Source organism: Ambystoma mexicanum, chromosome 9, assembly GCF_040938575.1.
Source record: "Ambystoma mexicanum isolate Mex_15411 chromosome 9, UKY_AmexF1_1, whole genome shotgun sequence".
In the NCBI taxonomy this organism is placed as follows: Eukaryota; Metazoa; Chordata; class Amphibia; order Caudata; family Ambystomatidae; genus Ambystoma; species Ambystoma mexicanum.
Window position 1 is genome coordinate 774867775 of NC_090931.1, and position 22595 is coordinate 774890369.

At 46.5% G+C, this 22595-nt stretch overlaps 1 protein-coding gene across 1 annotated transcript in view; it reads left to right on the forward strand.

Moving 5' to 3' along the window:
• Positions 1-22595, forward strand: part of TOMM20 (translocase of outer mitochondrial membrane 20) — a 55270-nt gene that overhangs the window by 28380 nt on the left and 4295 nt on the right. The window contains exons 3-4 of the mRNA XM_069615691.1: positions 11455-11536; positions 12472-12614. Of these exons, the coding sequence (XP_069471792.1) occupies positions 11455-11536; positions 12472-12614 (225 nt within the window). The remainder of the gene's footprint in view (positions 1-11454; positions 11537-12471; positions 12615-22595) is intronic.

The following is a 22595-nucleotide window of genomic DNA, read 5'->3' on the forward strand; positions in this document are numbered from 1 at the left end:
GTCTGGATGTCTACCCACATTCAACTGATATCTTCAGCACCACACCTAATGCTAGGAGGCAGCTACCGTCAGGCAATTCCATCAGCTGCACACATCTGGTGCACCCACTCACCCTACAACACTTACTCTCTACTGACCTGACTGCAGTCCCAAGGATGTGCGTACCCACAACCCCTTTAAGTCCCCCCGCTTCAATGTTGCCCAGACCATCTCATCACTGCACCCAAGCCGCCAGTCCACTATGATGCCACTGTATGCCAATCTCTTGGCTCCCTGCGGTGTTGCTTTGCGCCCTAACTCCCCACCTGGTCCCCTAAGATATTGTAATATACTCCCTCTAGTGTTCATGTAGTTGCTGACTGCCCCAGCCCCTGTGGTCCCCTTGCTTTTGCTGTATACCCGCAACCCCTCTTTGCCCGTGATGACTCTCTATACCTCTTGCCCCTTCATGCCTGCTGTTTGCCTCTACCCCGGCCCCACGCAATGCTGCTATATACCCAACTCCTCCGGTCCCCTTGAATCATTCCCTGGCATGCACTCCTGTCGGTGCCTTAGCATATGCACGGTCTAGGTTCTCCATACCGAGTACAGTAGCTAGTCTTCAAATTAATGCTACGCTTGGCCTGTGGGGGTGTCTTTCCGCCCCCCCTTGTAACCTAGCACTTTCGAAGCACTGTTCCTATGCGCGTTGTAGATTAACTATCGTGTCACTACGCTTGCTCTCTACTGTACACATCACACAATTAGAGTACAGCTATACCCCTTGATCAATTCGGCCTAGCTGCTCACATACGAACACTACCCCATGAACACATCACTCTAATAAAACACAGCTATATCACATGACAAACCAGCCTAGCTGCACACATAAGCGTCCTACAGGCCTAATGCAGCCAGAACCCAGCCTGGGTGTCCACCCACCAGACTGCACACATTCAACTGATATCATCACCACCACCACCACCACACCTAACGCTAGGATGCAGCTACCATCATGCAATTAAATCAGCTGCACACAAAACTGGTGCGCACATGCACCCTACAACACTAACTCTCTCTACTGACCTGGACTGTGGTCCCAGAGGGCGCTCAACCTACTGGCGCTTTGAGTTCATACCAATGATATATAGAGCGCTATATAAATGCCAAATCACATAACCTAAGCAGCTCTGTCCCTACCACCAAGACAAAAATAACAAAAGACGAGAATGACTCCCTTCTCCTGGCTACGCTTCCTCAGCCTTAGTAGGCCATTGTGAGATCTTTGGCTCGCCTATTCATTCTTTGTAGGCTCCTCCTCCATGTTATGGTCTTTGGAAATTCTTGTACAATGCCCTTGAAGTGTCTCTGAGTAGGGATTCTGAATCCCACTTCATGTGGTTCTTGTTCTGTGTTTTTGTAGTCCTTTCATAAGGAGTTGAGACATTTGGCTTCAAGAACCACCTCTTTTTATCCAGTTCTTACTCGCCTCAGTAATATAACATTTTATACTAGTTTTCATTCTTTTTATCATTCACAGGGACGAGTAGGATATTCTTTTTCATTTCCGGCCACTCACTAGGATGAGTAGGCAGAGGGTACACGTTATTCCCAGTGTTTTCTCCAGGGTCTCCCGCTGTCCATGACATTGGAAGGGTTGCAGCAACATTCAGACTTTGGGATGAGATTAGTGAGGCTCTCTGGTTAGAAAAATGTGGAACTTCTATCGTCAGTTTTGGGGCAGTAGTTTTACCTAGTTGAAAAGGAAGCGGGAGATTTACCGCCTCATAGACCGGGCGATGACAAAATATGGAAATTGGGGCCCTGATTCCATGCAGCCGAATATACACAACGACTTGCATTGTTTATCGTGCTCTTAAGCCCATCAAAATTAAGGTTCGGTGCCCTCTTCTGCTAATTTTGGTGATGCTGGATCAGATCCAAGGATCCACAATCTTCACGAAATTGTATTTGCGAGGAGCATATCATTTGATTAGAGTTTGAAGGCGAGTAGTGGAAAACTGCTTTCAAAATTAAATGTGATCCATTTGAATGAATGTCTTGTCATGCCCTTTGCACAATCCAATGTGCCAGCTGCCTTCAACTTTTTAAAGGCGGTCCTTCAAATATTCTTGGATTTGTTCGTAATTTTCTATTCTCTCCATATCCAGCTTTAGCTGCTTCCGAAATGTTTTCCAGCACAGGGCGCTGCACGTCGATGTCTGTCGACTCGACGTCCCTCGAAGGCCTCCGTCTCGATGTCGACATCATAGATGGTATAAAGCGCACGTAGCGACCGGTGGCTTCAGTTCTGATATTCCACGAACGCTATCGCTATCGCTTTGGCTACCGTGTGCTTCGGTTCCCTATCAAATCTTTGAGTGAAACTTTAAAAAATTGCATCATCATCGTCTTCGACTCTGATCGGGGTCGAGAGGTGCTAGGATTGTGAGGCAAACGGACCCCCATCGGGTGTGTCTGTGGTACCTCGGCTCCTCTCACGCTACCTTTAACTGTAAGGCCTGCCGATCAATGATGGAGAAAGCCCTGAAAGAGCACATAGGAAAATTAGCGGCAGGTAAGTCAAAATCCCCTTCAACGAGCCAGCCGAAAAGACAGTCTTCTGACGAGCCGAGAAATATTTCTTTCTCCTCGCCGAAAACAGATTGAGATCACAAAGTGTTTCTCACCACTCATCTTCACGATGTTAGAAGAAAAGGCACCATAGGTCGCTGTCTTCGTCATCTAGTTCCTCCCCAGAACGGGTAAAATGCCTGATGAAAATAGCCTCTGGCGGAGTGGGAGAAGTTCAGAGTTGAAATGATGCAAGTATTCGAGTATATGGCCTTGACCACCTTGAAGACTTATGAAAGCCATGCCCATGTTGACAAATTGGACAAGACCAACGGCAAAACCTGTGCGACATCGGGCCCGACAGGCAAAGAAAAATCTCCTTGAGCGGTTGTTGAAGGATCCCTCGAGTCGAGAAGTCATCCGCGCCTACAGACTCCTGGACTGACCCTGACAAATCCTCAACGTCGAAAGCGCCAAATCCCTCGTCGATTTCAGCACTGCCATCTAGGATTACAGAAAAGGTGTACACACCACTACCAAGAAAGTCATGTTTTTGTTTTTCATTTTTTTGGTCTTATCCCTTTGGATGATTAACAACCTTTTGATCTTCATACCTGGGGTCCCTGAACCCTTGATCTCAGAGGAATCAAGGTAAAACAATGTACAGGAGTCACTGCATAATGCAAGCTGACTATATACGTCCTCCAGAATTAGGGTTTGGGAGACCTGACCCTACCGACCATGCTGAAGGGTCTTACTTACAGACAATAAATGTCCAGGGTGGTGGAATACATGGGGTGGAAAAGACCCACACCAATATATGAACAGGATGATTGTACTGACATCCTAGATAAAGGACCCCCAGGAGGATCCTATTCTTCCTTTTTAATGTGGCACTGCAAAGGAGAGTAAATACAAATTGGGAGACTCCAGAATTAATTCTGGCAGTGAATAATAAACTAACATCCAAATGCAGGGCATCCAGTAGTGACCCCAGTTATTTGACCTAACATCCCACTCCTGAAAGTTTAGTGGTACAGGCTGCCACCTCAAGACAAGATGCATACCCGACTATTCCCCCAGACAGAGATGACCAGCGTTACAAACGTTTTCTCTGCTGTAAGTATGGCCCTAAAGTCAGCAAATGTTACGTGCACGTTGGCCAGATTAACTCCACTATTTGGGAATGTGTAGGAATGGTGTCTGAGCATATCCCCAAAGGAGAGGAAAGAGACAGATATTTTAAATCTAGTCCAGGATGGGAAGGACGCAATGTGCGAATCCCTCAAAGGTTTCGAAACTGCTGACCGCATCAGCAGGGCCATGGCGGCTAGTACAATAATGGACAGATTTGCCTGGTTAAAGTCTGTTTTTGCTCCACATGTGTAATTCAGACTGCTTAACATGCCTGTTGATGGCACACATTTATTTGGTAACAAGGCTGATGAGAGCCTGGAGAATCTGCAGACCTCCAAAGCAGCAGCAAAATCCCTTGGTGCAGCTATTAGACAGCCACAAAACCGCCCCACTGGCACACCTTGGAGTGGTAGGTCCTTTGGCTTGTACTTCTCAGTTGGAAGTGAGGGAGGACTGTCTAATCAAAGAGGCCAGAAAAGATTTCCCCGTAGTGGACAGGGAAGAGGTACCTGGACCGCCCAGGCACAGCTACTTTACCATCGGACACTGCTCCAACCGCCTCAAAACCTCTTTGAGGTCTTCGTTCACAAGACCTCAGTGGGGGGAAGACACTCACTGCATCTGAAAGAATGGCGAACCATTACTTCAGATGCACGGGCATTTGAAATGGTTGCCATGGGTTACTGTCTTCCCGTTCAAAAAAAGCCTCAGTCATCCACCAGGAAACAGCTCTTTCAAAGTTCCATATCCGCTCCTTATGCAGGAAATCTTGACCATGCTAAAGAAAGGTGCTATAGAACCAGTACCTCTGCGGAGAGGAACAATGGTTGGTACTTTCCATACTTCCTAATTCCTAAAAAGGACAGAGGATTGAGATCCATTTTGGACTTAATAGACTTAAACAAATTCCTGCGGAGAACAATTATAAAATGGTTACCCTTTCTCAGATCCTTCAGGCCCTCCAGCTTCAGGACAAGATAGTATCATTGGACTTTTAGGGCGCTAACGTTATGTGCCAATCCATCACAGGCACAGACAGTACATGAGGTTCCCTTTTGGCGGTTCTCATCAGTTTCGAGTTCTGTCATTTGGGCTGACCTCCGCCCAAGGGTTTTCACTAAGTTGATGGAGGTGGTGGCAACGAGTCTCGGGAGCTGGGGGATTCACGTCTACCCCTACCTGGACGATTGGCTGATCAGGGTCAGTTGCAACGGGCCCTGGAACATCTCAGCTCCACCTGTCACTCCCTACACAGACTGGGCTTCTCCCTCAATTTCAGGAAGTCCCACATGATACCATCTCAAAAGCTCCAATTCATTGGAGCAGTCCTGGATGCATCTGTGGGAAAAGCCTCCCCACCGGAAGCAAGGGCTCGAGACATTCTGCAGATGGTCACCAAATTCCAAGTGCCCAGTGTCTCCCGGCCTTCGACTTTGCGGTTGCTCGGCCTCATGACATCCTGCATTTTTCTGGTGGCAGAGGTGTGCCTGTGAATGAGATCTCTCCAGTGGGCTCTCGGGACTTATTGGTCTCAATTCTCAGGTAGAAGTCAGATCTTCCAAATGGAGTTGCTCAGGATCTCCAGTGGTGGACCTGCGAGGACAACATTCTGAAGGGAGAACCTTTTTTGGCAGCCATGGTCGGAGAAGGTAGTAACGGACGCCTCACTCACTGGGTGGGGAGCACATACCAACGATCTGGCGATCATTGGTCTCCATCGAGTCCAAACTACAGATCAACCTTCTGGATCTGAGGGCAATCAGACTAGTGCTTAAGGCCTTCCTGCCCTCTGTGCGGGGAAAGAATGTCCTCATGACGACGGACAACAAAGTGGCTATGTATTATAACTCCAAAAAGAGAGGTGGTGTAGAGTCACTACACTGTGCAGAGAAGCAATACAGCTCTGGTACTGGGCTATTCGAGAAGGAATCTCTATCAGCAGTTCACCTAGCCAGAGTTGAGAATAGAGCAGCAGACGCTCTGAGCAGGCAGAACAGGGTCTCCCACTAGTGGGAACTAGCTCAGGAAGTATTTCAATAGATCTTCACCCTTTTTGGGAACCCATCCAGGTGGACCTGTTTGCGAAGCGGTACTCCTCAGGGGAATTTCCCCTAATGGGTGTTCCATGAGACACTTTCGTGGTGGACTGGAAGTTCCCACTCCTGTACACGGTTCCTCCCAGTCCCCGTCATTCCTCAAGAGGTTGAGGAGGTTCAGGAAATCCATGATGTTAATTTCTCCGGATTGGGCCAGGAAGACGTGGTACCCAGACCTTCTGAACATGTCCATCTGCCCTCCAATACGTATTCCACAAAAGGAGGTCTCTCTCACCAAATTGGGTGATAGTTAGCTGGGCATGAGGGGTCGGATGTGGGTTGTTTGAGAAAGAGCGCTTAAGAGGAGAGGGGGAGGAAGACTCCAGAGGTGAACGAATGGTTGCAGAAGTCGGCAAGGGTCAGAGCAAGGGTGTCAATGGGGTCCTTGATGGTTTTAGACTAATGGGAAAGAACCTGTTTTGATGAGACTCCTTTTCAGACTTGTCTGGAAATCTCATCGGGGGAGAACGGAGGAAAAGATGAGGGAGGAAGGAGAGGTGGCTGCAGGGGTGCCAGAGGAAACCGAGAGAGAAGGGGTGGGAAGAGGAGAGGACGAGAGGGTGGACAGGATGTCCTGGGTTTTTGGGATTAAATGAGGCCATGGCTGTGCAGGGGCCTGGGAATCAACAGGAGAGTTTGCAGGAGGGTTGGCCAGCTCCTTGCAGATTTTAAAGAGTTTGGACGAGTTGTTAAATGCCAAAGAGACGCAGGCTTGGCTATGGACTCTTTTCTTAGTGGACTCTTTTCTTAGTGCAGACAATGTGCCACTATTGCCTTTGGAGCCGGCGGCAGGCCAGTTTGTCAGAGGATGCACAAGAGGCCAGCCATTTCCTCTCAGCTACCCTTCACTTGAGTTTAAGGGTGACTAGTTCAGAGTCGTACCAAGATTTGCACTTGGCTTTCGGCTTCAAACGGATTCTCATGACAGGGGCAAGAACATCAAGAGTATCAGAGATAGAGTAGAGTGTGGAAAGGGCTTTGTTAGCCCGAGGAGGGGGAGAGAAAGTGGTAGCGAAAGCCTCAACGGACACATGCTTCATGGGGTCGGATGACTAAGAAGGAAGAATAGGCTAAGCCTGAGAGGGAGCGAGGGAGAGATTGGAGGAAAGGAGGGAGTGATCATTCCAGGAGAGAGAAGTGATCGGAGGGATGGACAGGGGGGGTGGTCTAAGGAGATCAGAGGATCCAGTGTGTCCTGCAGAATGAGTCGGGCCAGAGGGGAGAATAGAAAGGCAGAGAGTCGTAGACGTCGCGAACGAGTCCGGGTTCGGATCAGGAAGCATCCAGATGTATGTTGAAGTCTCCAAGAAGGAGTTTAGTGGTCGAGTTAGTGGTCGAGGCCAGGAGGGAGAAGAGGGTTGCCCACTCGGAGGAAGGAGGAGATCGGACCTCGTGGCCGATAGCCATGGTAAGCGATTGGTCAGAGAGAGACTACAGACAAGGCATTCAAAGGAGGAGTAGGCCTGCATACGCATAACGGAGGCAGGAATCCACTCTGGGAAGATCAAGGCTACACCACCTCTGGAACGGTTTAGTCTGCATGCGGAAAGGATCTTGTAGCCATTAGGGAGGACAGTGTCAGAGCTTGTGACAGAGCTGGCCGTGAACCATGTCTCCGTGAGACAGAGGACATAGAGGTCAAGTTCTTCAGGTGGCGGCAGCTGTCGGAGGAGTGTTTGACAGGTGTGCGAGAATTGAGTGGCAACGTGGAGGAGGTTACATTAAACAATAGTACCCAGTGGGACCCCGGAAGGATCGAGGAGGGAAATGAGAGCTGCGTCTAATTGATCATTATTTTCATTCTTTTTAATGTATATGAAAAAGTTACAAAATTGATTTAATTAAACCTAGTTCTCCATTTGTTCATATTCCATACGTACCCTTCATCTCCAATATTCTAAAACAATTAATTTACGAATGCTAGCATTTTTCATATAAACTTGCTATTTAATTTCATATTTATCATCCTAATAGGGATAATACTTGTACACATTGTAAACATTATCGACTATCTGTGTCCCGTAGTTTTTTTCCCTCCAGTTTTCATGGGACTTCCAACATACAGATGGTTTCCACTGAACAATATCTAGTTAATATCTTCCAGATAATTGTATTCGTCTTTTTCAGAATGTGTACATTTATAATTTTCAATTCTAAAAATGGACAAAAACAAACAAAACGTACTGTTTAAAAATCTAATTCGTCCAAATCAGAGAGCAAATTCCAGTCCAGTGCTCAAACCTGTTTTCATTATTTATTATTTTATATTTATTATTTCTCCTTCTATCTACCCTTATTACAGGGCTACATCAAATCCTCTCTAGTCAATTCACACAGAAGGGGGAAGGGGGGGAACCGCAAAGAAGCTTCAGTGTCTCCAAAATAAATTAGAAACCATTGGCTCCGTTAAGCAATATACTCTAATCTGGTCCCTACTAGCGAAAGGCAACTCTGTCTACGTTTCCCACGGCACACTGTCTTTAAGGTGTTTACCTTAACATTTGCATCACAGAGGTTGAAAGGGGCTCGGTCTGTTCCTCGTTTTATTTTCCCAACGCTATCAGGCAAAAATAATAGAAATATCTCTGTTATATAACCACTTTTATATCGTGGCTAGTTCTTGTGGTTACTACAAAGTGTTCTTTACCTTGTAAATTGTGCCACCTGTCTCAAACGTATTTTATTAACGTATTTTTCTGGTTAATCTTTTTAAATAATTTTCGTTTTCCTTTCTGCCCGTGCGTTGTTTAAATGTTTAATTTCCTGCAAGGAAAGGAAAACATTGAGGTTTATAGTCTTTCTTATATATTTATCTAATTTAAGTTAGCACAATAGACTATATGTGCCTTAGTTCGCATTCTATTTGCCAGGTACTTGTGTTTAAATCTTTTGGCGCAGTACTTCAATAGTTATTCACTGCCGGGTCCCCGGTTTTGAATGAACCTCCTAGTATGTACTCGCCTTTGTGGCATGTGTCCGTTCTCATCCTTCGTTTTGACGAATGTCGGTGTTTAACCCGCGTTTGTAAATGAATCGGCAAGCTGAAAAAGTAGCAGTCTTTCCCCTTTTAAAGCGGAATCAAAAGAGGACTAACATTTAGATGGATCAGATAGTCGATAATGTTTCCAATGTCAACAAGTATTATCACTAATAGGATGATAAATTTGAAATTAAATAGAAATAGGTTTTATGAAAAATTCTAGCTTTCGTAAATTGTTTTAGAATATTGGAGATGAATGGTATGTATGGAATATGAACGAATGGAGAACTTTTTATTGAATCAATTTTGTAACTTATTTATACATGCAAAAGAATGAAAATAAAATAATGATCAATAAGACGCAGCTCTTGTTTCTTTCCCCAATCCTTCCGAGGTCCCACTGGGTACTATTGTTTAATGTATAATTGTTCTACCCCTGAGTACCAGTGAAGTAGGGGATCCCACCAATTGTTTTTTTGAATACGGAGGAGGGTGCCATCTTTGAAGGACTTCCAGGGAGGTGAACAAATCGGAGGTACGCCCTGCAGATGTTTTGAAGGAGGCCGAGAGGGTGGGGGGGGGCAGAAAAGGAAGGAGAGGGCAAGGTAGCCAAGGAGGAGTCGGAGGGGGGAGGCAAGGAAGCAGAAGGGAGAGATGTGACAGCAGGAGAAGAATGGCAATTGATGAGGCGAGGGAAGCATCTGTCCAAGAGAAGTTTGCCCTGAGGACCTTGGAGCATGACGGTGCCATTGAAGAAGACCTTGATGATGACCTTAGATGAATGGAAGGGGTCCAAGAGTTCCTCCCAACGGGTGCCACCATTAATGAGCGAGGAAGAGATGGAGAGCACAGAGACCATATGGGGTGTCCAAAGGTCTGACGAAGGAACGCTAAGAGGATGTCAGTGAGGGTCTGTCTGGAGGAAGCGCTGCAGTAGTGTCTGCGATAGGGAGACCAGGGTTAGAGGCCAAGATATCCTTATTGAACTTCTTCCTGGCAGACTTGGTGAGAAGGGTAGGATAGTCAATGGAAAAACAGATGGAGAAAATGGGAGACGGAGCGTGCCATAGATGTGTGGAGGAGGGGGGAGAAAGAGTGCAGAGCGAAGGTGGGGGGGTAGGCAGGATGTGGGGAAAGCAGGAAGTGGTAGCACAGGGTAGTCACTGGCACAGCAAAGTTCTAAACGGCAAATGTTACTAAAAGCTAAAGTTCTAGACCGCAGCAAATGTTACCAACAGTTAAGGTCTAAACAGCAGCAAATGCCTGCACAACAGCCGTATCATAGTTCTGCAATGGACCATTAATATCCCCTGTAGGCTTGGTGTATGGCCTTCAACTTTAAACTAGCATTTGTAACCTGGTTATTGTAAAGGCATACACTGGACACAATCAACCCATTGTTACTATCCAGCTAAACCTTTTGAAAGAGCCTCTGTAGGTCAGAAATAGTAAAGATGTCTACCAACTGGCAGTGTGACTCCTATCTGTCTTGGATGACCTGAGAAGTGAAGTGCCATTTGACTTCTCTGTAGCGCTCGACACTGTTGTTACCTCAAGAGTCTACCTCTTCAACATGGCTCAAAACCATGTCACCACATTTTAGTTCCATGTTAGCCGTTCAGATGCCAACGTTTCCATCTGTTTTCAATGTTTGATCTTGCTCATCTCCTCACTATCCCAGATGCTGAGGGTCCATCTCCTCCTCCTTGGTAGGGTGTGCCTCCCATTAACCAATTTCATATGCTTTTGGCTTTGCCTATGCCACATTTGGCATGGCATAGAAAAAAAGACAAATGGCAACAACTCGGTGAGGGCTTGCTCTCCCACGCAAAAGACAAAATATAATTATAGCATTACACTTTCTTTGAAGAATTTGACGGGACCTTATTTAGACACAGGGTTTTATTGTTAAGGACCATACATCCCTATCAGAAAAATTGGTATTTCTAAAAGAGGACAGATGGCTAATTTATCAATGCTAAATGAACCATAGTACTGCCTTTAAAGGCCTAGTCCTTAATACAGCGCACCTCTCTTGTATTACCTCTTTGTATTAATAAAACTGTAAAATGGATTTCATAATTGCAATTTATTTTAATCCTTTAATAAAGTTATCTTAATGAATACACATGCAACTGGTCAAAATATGATATAAAAGCAGCTCCTGGATATCTGCCATTACCCAGCAAGCTGGACCTACGTCAGTGGGACCAAGAGCTAGTACATACCTAGTTGCAAATTTACTTCCCACCTGAGAGGTTAACTATAGCTGTCTTTTTTATGACTTAATGAGGCAGGCTTCAAAATTTGCACTTGCCATTCGTGATTGTCAATTGACTCGTTGGGGGAGAGTGGGAGAAATGGTGTGCTGTTTGCATGTGGAGAATTGCGGGGATACATTTTTATCCGTGGATAGTAGGTTGAAATTTTGACATCTGCGTTCAGGTTTCAATGTCCTCTTAGATGTGTCTCAATGCACCTTTCCCAAACACCCAGAGTTAACGTCATATATGTTTTTAATGCATCATTTGGCTTTGGGAACCTGTAACACATGGTAGCTGTTGGTGTCCAGCTAACACAGCTCTTTTATGCGACAGGCGGGAGAGATAAATGGTTCCCAGCTTCTCGCAATTTCAAACCCTGGTAAAATGACCTTGTACCATTTTGAATTTTTTTTTTGCATTGCAGCTTCCGGATCTTAAGGATGCAGAGGCTGTTCAGAAGTTCTTTCTTGAAGAAATACAGCTTGGAGAGGAATTGCTAGCACAAGGTTGTAGTCTTCAAAATATAGTTGACTGCATTCTACATCATGTTACTTTGAGTTGGGTACTAATGGCCTTCAATGTACTGACAGTAGCTGTCAGATGTTTTGTAGGTACAAAACCTATCCTGTTTATGTTGTTGTAAATTGCAAACCTGGCTAGAAGGCAACCGAGCACATGTTTGAATACATATTTTAAAGCTGCCTTATTTTACACGTTATAAACAAAAAGGCTATTACTTTGTGAATCAAACATCCGATTGCTCCACTCCTTATATGTAAAGTGTGCATGCATTGAAGATCTTTCAGCTCTATTTGTTTAAAAGATCCATGACTCCTGCAGGCAAATATTGGCGCATCAGGAAACTGTTCCCATGTGTGGTCATCCAATGTTCATTTTCCAGTTCTTTATGGGAAGGGCTGTAATTCACATCTTTGATTTCTTCCATTGTGTGCATGGTGCTGCCGCACATGGAACCGCATAGTGCGGTACCCAAGTTGGTCCCTGCCTTCCTTTCCTGAAGTTGGCTGTTAGCATTTGAAGTACAAATTGTATATGTGATCCTCGATGGTGAGGAACTGCGTACACTATTTCGAGAGTGTCCATGTCATGTGCAAGTTGCTCTTTCAAGTTTCAGTCTTTATAATGGCAGTTTTAGTTTTGTTTTGCCCATTAAAAATTCACTAAATCTCGGACTGCAGAATCAAAGAACAGATGAGCTGACCTTGTAATTTGCCTTGGCAGCTCTGCTAACCATCCAGCACTTTTCATTTGCCATCATTTTTTTCACAAAAATGGTTAGGATTGACTGGAAGGCATCTCCCAGACTTGATTGTGTTTTTAATTTTTGTGATCTACTGTACAGGTTAAGTAACATGTTTTGTCAATGTGATGTTGTTCTATGCCTCTGGATTTAAAAGCTAACTTGTTTATCTCTGTATAGGTGAATATGAAAAAGGTGTTGACCATCTTACAAATGCCATTGCCGTTTGTGGGCAGCCCCAGCAATTACTGCAAGTTCTACAGCAGACACTTCCACCACCAGTATTCCAGATGCTCCTGACAAAACTACCAACCATCAGTCAGGTAAGGGAAAATGATTATTTAATCATTTTTTAAATGTGTCCTGAAATTAATATCTGAACCTGTTATTTCTGGTAGAAGAAATGGCATGGAGCGCAAAGCCAGCACGCTCTCCCCACCTCTCCTCCCCTGTGGTGACGAAAGAACAGACACTGGGTGGAACTTGCAGCAGCAGTGGACAGAAAAGGCTCCCAACAAAGGATGCTTTGGTGCTACTCGTGGCTCTGTATATATGGCACCCTTTTGAAGGTTGAAGGATGGCCTTTGCATATCGGATTAGCCTCGCTATCTCCATCCAGCACTCTGGTGAGGGTACTTCAGAGACACAATTCCACTCCTTGGAGGTCCAGTTTCAGAGATATTAGTTCTTTGGAAAACATTGCACTGCTCACGGTTTGCAGCCAAGGAAGGTCGACAGCGCGTCGTGGGATGGCTCGAAATGCAGGTGGTTTTATGACTGATGGCTCCCAACAGTCTAAGGGTTGGAGTAGTATTCAGGACTCCTAGGTCGCATCAAAGAAGGGGTTAACACGGGCAGCTGTTTCACAAGAGGTATCTAGCTACAGCAGTCTCCTCCTCCTCCTTCTTCCAGTGGTCAACTTGTCTTCAACTTCCAGACCCAGGCCAGATATACAGCAACCCACACACAACCTCCGCAAACTCTCTCTGCAGTTTACAGAAAGGGGCGGTTGGCTGTCCAACCAGGACAGCCAACCTGGATTCTCTCGGGCACACCAGAAAACACAGGTGAGCATTTTTTATTTTTTTTTTATTTTTTATTACATCTTCCCTCATTACCTGCCTTCACAGACACTCTGGAGCCTCGGCGGGCTACACACAGGGTTCCCGCCAAAGACAAACTAACAACCAGGACCTTCCCCCACCCAGAATGGCAGAAGGACCAAGAAAGGACAAGCACGCTAATAATGGCGAGAAAAGAAAGAAGCCACCATTCTGTGTATTACTGCAGCTCGTCCGACAGCCTGCAAGTAAAAATAACATGTCAGTAAAGTACCAGCCATACTAGTAAGTTTGTCACTGTAACAAATGTTGCAGGAGCAGTGAGAAGGGGGGGGGAATAACCCTTAAGTGGGGTGTACTGGTCTCAAAATATGAAATGTAAAAGGGATACAAATCCTGCTTTACCCTTGAGCATGTTCTGCAAGGTAAGTCGAGAGAAAATAAAAAGGGGATTCCCAAGGGGCAACCCAGCAACACTGTACCGAAAGTGATGTGTGATGTAGTAATAACATGTAGATGCCCAAGTTATAGGAAAGTATAGATTCAAAAATAAACTATAGAGAGCCAGAAAAATGACGCGTTAAAAAAAAGTGGAGGAGGGGTGTTCCCACTCACTCAGAACAAAAAGAATCCACAAGTCCAGCAACATGTGCTGGGGGTCTCGCATGTGAAGGTGATTTGGCATATGAATGAAAATGTAACCTAACAGAAGGGAAGTTAATGTGCAGGGAGTGGAAGGGTAACGTTTTATTTTTTATTTGGGAGAGTATTTCAGAACCAACACTAGTGTGGGGTTCTGGAAATCCAACCTAGTGGACTTCAAAGGGCTTCTCCCACTTTGGTCTAACCAAAATCTTTCTGGTTAATGTATCCCACGGATCGAAATTAAGGTTGGACAAGCTGGAGCAAAAAGCAGTTCCTGGGTATCCAGCATGAACCAGTGACCAGGAGCTACCACTGGGGGAACTAGGAGCTCGTATATTGAGTTTAGCAAACTTCCACATAAGATGCAAACGTATCATTTTGTCCATTTATTTGTTACCCCTTATGCTTTAATTGTCTTTATAGATGTGTCCTAGTGGTTATGTATACATGCACAGAGTTTAATTTAAATGGATGTGTGTGTTTGGCATCAATTGTCCTAGGGTTAGCTGTTGGTGTCCAGCTAACCAGGCTCTTATTGGCTATAAGGATCTAAATAGCTCTCGGCTCCCCTCCTTTTGAACCCTGCATCCTGAGCAATAAGGCCTAACTTGGAATATTTGGTGGCAGTCTTCCCAACCTAATCAATGTAGTGATCTGGGAGGAGGAGTTGGAGGAGGAGCTCAGTCTTTGAACTAAACATGGGAACGAAGTAACATCAAGCTGTTGATGATTTTGGAGCTCTCCAGTGAGACGGATGGAAATGTGAAAAAGATGTGCCCTCAGCTAAGACGGTGGGGGGAGCCAACGATGAGGGATGCCCGATGACATCCCATTCATTGATCTGGAGAACGAGCGACTGGACTCGAAAGATGCAATCCAGATAATTGCACTACCCTGAAAGCTAAGGTGGGCATAAGTGGAAAGAAGATGCAAGTGGTTGATCTTGTCCAAGGCGGCAAAGGGGCTGAGCAGAATTGGGATTGGTGACTTTGGAGTGATGGACAGTGGCGAGGAATTTGACACGAGTGGGGTGTTTTCCAGGAGTTGCCGTTGAGGGTTGAAGTCCAGGGGTTTCCAGATAACAGGGTTATTAATTTCAATGTATTTTGGAATAGTTGGGGGGGGGGGGGGGGACAAAAGACTGGGTGGTGGTTGTTGTTTGGTTGGGTGGGTTGTTGTGCGTATGTTTGTTCTTATTTTGGAAGAGTAAGCACAATGGCTACTTTGTAGCAAGCTGGGAAGATGCCATAAGATAGGGAGAGGAGAGTTGAGTGCAAGATTAGCTCCTTCATAATTTAGGGTGTAAAGTGATTAATGGGGATGCCAGAGTTTTTAGTTGTCCGGAGAATAGGAATCATTGATTTTGGAGTGGAGTAAGGGAGAAGGAAAGGGCAGACAAGGAGTTGTTGGGAGGACAAGTACAGGAAAAGGGTGGTATGGGTGTCTGGAATCTTGGACTTTTTAGATTAAATTGGCAAAGCCATCTGCTTAGCAGGGAAAAGGGAATGGAGAGTTTGCCGGGAGGTGCAAGCATGGCCTCGAAGGTTATGGCTGCCTTGCGGATGTGTGAGTGAAGAGATGATTGAGATATTGTGAAAGAACTAGGTTGATTCAAAGGCAGAGGAGTGCTTTGCTAGAAGTAAAGAGGAATGTGTTGCGATTTTCATGAATTCTACCTATGGTAAGATTTTATAAAATGATTGCTTGGTATACAGGCCCTAACGTCTAGTTTGTTCTGTATTACTCAAGGGTTTGCTAGTATGGCAGAGCAGCCAGGCTTCTCTTAGGAAGAAGATGTGGACTGTAGGCAAGTACACTGAAGTCAGTAAATACATAGGCCCAAAGAAACTTTTACATATGTGTAGTTATAGTAAAATAGATTTCTGATGCTTGTTAATATGCTTAGATTCACATGCTGTGCATATAGTCCGACATCTAGAGGTAACCGCAGAGTATTTCATCTTGTCTTTCGAGGATCGAAAGGGGACGTCGACATGGGCGTGCCTGTAACACTATCCCTAACGTGACATGTAGTGTACCCAAAATCCCTCACGAGTCGAGGTCTCTCAGATAGTTTTTTCTGCCCAGCTAGATGGTTGCCTTATGCGGAGCTCCTACTTATTGCAAAATTGTTATTTCCCAACCTTTAGCCTTTTGATTATTCGCCCCCCCCCCCTTCTACTATTTCCTTACCGCCGACGAAGACCGCAAAGAATAACCTTTGACTGGTGCCCCAGTCGGTGCTGCCGACCCCGTGGCCGGGCCTTCTGGCCGGACTATATAGTAGGGTGAGTGGTGTCTGGGGGTCTCTATTCTTTTCAAGAATGTCTTTCCTTCTCCCTTCTCTTTGCCCTTTCGGTCTTACTGTCGCTTTCACACACTTGAGGTATGGACAGGAAACCATTTCAATTTTGCCCTTCATTTAAGGGAAAATACCATTGGAAAGACAACGCAGGCAGTGCAAGAAGTGTCTTCCCCTCAATCACGACGAGGCGTCCTGTAAATACTGCCTACTCCTGCATCCTAAGACAATCAAGGAGCGTAGATTAAAGCGGTGGTCGGCCTATGCCATGTCGCAGATCAAGGGTAGCTTCCCCCGCTGCAGCAGCTGCCGCCGAGCGTGAGGAGGAGCTAAGCGACTGCCATTCCTCCGATCCGGCTGCCATTGACCTCTGTCCCCACCAGACATGTGCTATGGGGAAGGTACACCCCGGCGACAGAGATGCACACTATTCCCATAAGACTAAACAACTAACCCCCGGTACTGCCTCAGCAGATCCGTAAAAGCAGACCAAATCGCCAACGGGTACGTGGAGTTCCTCGATGATACCCACCGATTTGCGTGATTGGCAGTTCTCCCCACAACCGCGTAAGTGGCATGTGTCCGGGCTTTCTGCGCTTAAGGGCGCCAGCCCCAAAACCCACAAGGCTGTCGAGACGCCTCCTAAGAGCGTATCGACACTTAATGCTCCGGTTGCGTCAAAATCTATAGCGAAACAGTCTAAAAGGCCTAAACCCCTTCCTGTAACGCCAAACACATCTTGCTAAGATCGTTTCGGCAGCCAGTAAACAAAAAGACAAGTCGAAAGACACATCTGAATGCCCAGAAGGTTGGGAAGATTATTCAGAAAGCCCCCAGTCCTTATTTAAGACCCTCCTTGATACATCTAAGCGTTCTAGGCTAGGGGATCCCCAGGAGGAGTACCCCCCCCCCCCCTCCCCCCGACCCATCTGGCTGTTCTCCATGGACCAGAGAAAGATTTGAAGGGTGTATGGACAGGTTTGCTAGATTTGTGGACTTCTCAGAGAGGAGACCTAGGGAGAACGACTTTTATCCTGCAGTGACCAAATTTCAGAGGACATCCTTCCCTCTTCATGGGGAGGTTTTTGACCTTATAGATCAAGAAGAGCCCCTTGATCCTTACTTGCAGAAGGATGATCCTTTTATGGATACAACTGAACAGACTCATTATTGGGGGGTGGGGGGAACAACCAGCAGGGGGATGACCCACCCTGGCTGTCACCCACACATATCCTGGACCCCGATACCATCCATCCTCCTCATCAGGCTTCACCTGTCGATGACCAAATGGTGTTTAACGCCATTCTGAAAAAGGCAACAGAACACTACCAAATAGCCACGCAAGAGGCGGTGTTCGATTCAGACTTCATGGCAGACAGGCTATCCCTTTACTCAATTCCATCAAAGGGTGTTTCGCCCCTTCCCTGTTGATGCCCTCTCATACTAGGGCTGTGAACCCTTGAGTGGAAAAACTGTTTCTCTCTGACCCTCTATGTATTAGGGGTCATGCCATCCCAAATTCTCTTGTAGTTGTGACTACAAGAAAAAGGGCAGGGGTCCCCTTGTCCACGGGCGAGGCTCCGCTGGACAAAGAATGTAAAGTATTATGCTCTTGGGAAAAGTCACTACTACGACAGCACATTTTTTCTGCATAGCCAACACCACGCTGTTAGCCAGCTATTCGGATGTCCAATGGAACCTGATGCAGGAGGGCCTACAAGAGGTCCCTGAACCAGTGCGTTCTCTGCTTTCAATTGTTTCAGAGAGTAAGCAGGTAAACCACAAAATCCTCAAGAACACTTGGATGCTGCTGAGACCGCAGGGAGAACCATTGCCCTGGGTACCCTTTTAAAAACACCACGCCGGGTTAAAGAAGTTGGGTTTCAAACCAGAGACACAAGCGTTGTTGGTCCACAAACCTGTGGAAGACTCCAACTTATTTGGCAAGGCCATTGGTGGGGGGGAGGGGGAGTGGGAGAGGGAGAGGGGGAGGAGAGGGAGAGGGAGAGAGACAGAGGGAGAGAGACATCTCTCTCTGGGGGCTCTCATTCGGACAGAAGACTGCCTTGTCTTCCCCTCCAACGAGAGGGTTCAAAACCTGCTGTTTCAGATCCCTCAGTATGTAGCCAGTCGAGAGGTGATGGTACGCAAGGCCATGTGACTGTTGGGGATGATGGCATCTTGCATTTACTTGGTTCCTCACGCACATTTGCGCATGCGCCCCATGCAAGAGTGGCTCAACAGCTTATGGTGTCAGGCAAGCAGACAATGGGATGATCTAGTGGTTGTCTCGGCAGCCCTCGTTCTCTCTGCAGTGGTGGTCGAAGGAAAACTTCTTCGAAGGGGAAAACATTCACCATCCCCACAGTAGAAGCCACTCTCACGAGAGACTCATATCTCGCGGGTTTGGGGGGGGGGGGTGCTCACCACGACAGTGCTTGGTCCCCAGCAGTAATATCCAACCACATGAACCTGTTGGAGCTGTTAGCGGTATTCAAAGCCCTGAAGGCCTTTCAGACACAGTTGCAGGGAAAGACTGTACTGATCCTCATAGACAGCACCACGGCCATGTACCTGAACAAGCAAGGGGGCACTCGCTCTCTAGGGCTGTGCAAACGTTCACAGAACATTTGGAAATGGCCTCTCAAACACAAGATGTTTCTATTGTCTCAACATGTTCTAGGGGAACTCGATCTTCTGTCAGACGTGCTCAGCAGAGACTTCTGTTTCCATTGCAGTACAAATAGCGACTAAACGAAGACATTGGGCCTCATTCTGAGCTTGCCGGTCCGGATACAACAGTACAGGTAAGCTTGCCAGTGCTGTTGTATCTGTACCGGCAAACTCATAGTTGTGCTCGCAGGTGCCTTTCATTCCGCCAGATCTGACAAGACTGAATGAAAGGCACCCGCAAGCACAGCGTTGGTAACAGTGCCTGTGCATCCGGCTTCCCCATTCCCATTGAGCCCTATGGGGCTCAAATGGGAATGGGTAAGAATTTTTTTTTTTCTGGCGCCCAGGGATGGGAAAATACCGGGTCCAGCAAGGCCGTAATGACCCGGTAATTGCCCATTTCTGGGCGCCGGATAAAAATGAATACCGGCAGCAGCCGTGCTTGTATTACAGGCACGGCTACTGCCAGCCTCGTAATGAGGCCCATTGTCCAACATTTTCCCAGAATGTGGCTTCCCAGAGATCGACTTGTTGCAACTCTGGAGAACTCACAATGCCCAGATTTCGCCTCTAGGTACCCTCAGAACCTGTCCAGGGAGAGTGGTCTCTGGAAAACATGCTCCCCTACTCAACAAGATTGTGCACAAGATGCACCAGGATCCAGTCACCATGATATTGGTGGCCCCGATGTGGGCACGCCAACCCTGGTTCTCCCATTTGATGATGCATCTCTCGCCTCCAATGAAATTGCCTTGCCCATACAACATGCTATCTCGGGACAATGGGGAAGACTTACAAATTAGCGGCCTGGCTCCTGAGGTCATAGAGTTCAGGCATCTCTTAACTTCCTCAGAGATGCCTCGATATACTTGGGGAAGCAAGAAAGCCCTAACGCCAGACATTGCTACTCCAATAATTGGAAATGCTTCGTCATTTGTACAATTCCAAGAGCATCCATCCTATTGACTGCTCTCCTACTCGTATTGTGTTATACCTGACTCACTTGCTATGCTCTTCTTTTTAATTCCCTGAAGGTTCACTTAGCTGCACTCTCAGCCTACACCACGTCCCAACAGAAGGTGTCGTGGTGGAAGATCCCAGTTATCAAAGCTTTCATCGAAGGGGTTAAAAGAATTCACCCCCCATTTCTAACATTAAACGGGGTCTCCTTTTGAGCCTATGCCTAAGGCAATTCTCAAAGCTCTTACTTGCAAGACCGCCTTCCTAGTGTCAGTCACTTCAATAAGGAGATTCTGTGAACAGGCCCTTTTGTTACGATTCACTGAGAAGGTGGTTCTGCGCACTGACCCTCGGTTTACGCCCAAATTTATTTCAAAGTTCCATGAGAACCAGTCCATAGAACTGCCAACTTTCTTCCAGAACCCCACTAACGTGGCAGAAAGAAGCCTACACACACTAGATGTGTGCAGGGCAGTCCTGTATTACCTGAAAAAAACTACTAAGGAAGACTAACAGTTTTTCGTTTCAGTGGCAGCTGGTAGAGAAGGGGATCCTGTCTCGAAGTCGGCCATCTCAAGGTGGATGGTCCATTGCATCACACTCTGCTACTTTCTTGCCAAGAGAGATCTGCCCTTCAAGCCTAGAACACTCTACTCAGGGCACTGGGGCTTCCATGGCATTACTTGCAAATGTTTCCCTTGAGTCCTTTTGCAAAGCGGCAACATGGAGTTCTGGACACACCTTTACAAAACACTATTGCTTAGATACTCACTCTAGGTCTGATTCTCTGGTGGGACAAGCAGTACTAATACATCTTTTCACTACTGTTACTTCTCACATCCCACCTCCAACTCTGGGTACTGCTCGCTAGTCCATGTACAGCATGATATTCTAAACAGATTAGCAAGCATCAGAAGACCTGCATTACTTACCGTAATAGCATTTCTGATGATTGTATATGCTTAGATTCACATGCGCGCCCACCCTCCCTCACCGCTCAGATGGAAGGAACATAGACATCTTGCTACTCTCCCTTTTCTGTACTCACTCATGATGGTCATAAGGCTCCCTCATGGCAGGAAAAATACAATCAGAGTGACATCGACGCGTGGGGGATTTTGGGGTGCACTGCACGTCACGTTAGGGATAGGTTTACAGGCACGCCCATGTCGACGTCCCTTTTCAATCCTCGAAAGACGAGATGTAATACTCTGCGGTTACCACTAGATGTCGGACTATATGCACAGCATGTGAATCCAAGCAGATACAATCCTCACAAATGCTATTGCTGTAAGTAATGCATGTCATTCATTTTACATACACATGGTACATGTATATTCAGTTAAGTACTATTTTTAACTAATCGACACAATGTAAAGCATTATACCATTCATGAACACAGTTCAAAGTAACTAAAACCCTTGGTTAGAGCAACTCAGAAAATGTTCTGTTGGAGGAATACAAAGGTTAAACCTCACCAACAATAGCAGGGAAATACTTTTAGCAGTTCGTCCCTATCTAGGTAAGAGTTCTTCCGTCAGATTGGAGGCACAGCAGCAGAAAAGGCAAGGTTCCAGAGGATTCTTCAATTACATGTAGAATTTGTCAGACAAAATGTTTTTTGGGACCTTGGGAAGGCTCCCTATATGTGCACAAGCATTGGATCTGGGTGAACACCCAAACGCCGGAATCAGCACTCCAGCAACAAAGGAGCAACAGAATGGCTCATGGTATGCACTACCACGAATCCCACAGTATCTAAGAGTTGTGAAGGTGTAGCTGGGTTCTTTCACGGTGTAGCAGCGGTGCACCTGATCTCCTGTTCCTTTGTCGTGGAGACAAAAGGAGGGACTCTGGAAGAGATGTCACAGCAGCAGTCGAGAGAAAGGACTCAAGCAAAGGATTCTTCGTGCTCCGTCGGTCTGCGGTTTTGGCACGCTTTCACAGGCACCAAGGATAAACAATTACCACCCGGTCAATCCGCCTTGATTCTTTGGTCCTGCACTCTGGTGAGGGTACTTTGAGGCAAGGGATCTTGCCTCTGGTGTGGTCCAGCAGGAGTCCACCAAAGTTCTGGGAGGATTCGTTCACGGGAAGGCAGTGCACTGCAATATGGTCAGAGGTCCCAGGGTATTGGTGGTGTGCAGCCCAGGAAGGTCACAGCACGTCATGGGATGGCTCGTCTAGGTTGTAGTATGGATAGTTGTTCCCACTAGCCAAAGGGAAGGAGGAGTCCTTTTAGGAGCTCCTGTCGACTTGAAAACTGGGTCAGGACAGCAGTGGTCTTCCAGCAACGGCTAAGAGGAGTTGCAGGCATCTATGGTAGTCTGCTTTGGTTCTTCTATTCTAGTGGTCGACTTGTCTTCTGCCTCAGGATCCTCACCTTTTATCAGGAAGTCAGACTCCTCTTCTGCAAACTCTGCCTGCAGTTTACAGAAAGGGACAATCTGGACAGCCAGACCCCCAATGGGAACTGGTTTCTCCCAGGCACACCAGAAGGCAAAGGATAGTGTTCCGGGATCCTCCCTTGCTTCATGTCCTCGCAGGCACTCTAGCCTTGGCGGGCTACACAAAGTGTTCCGGCCAAAGACAATATTCCACACGGACCTCCCCCACCACAAATGGAAGAAAGACCAAGAAAGGACAAGCACAAAAGAAATGGC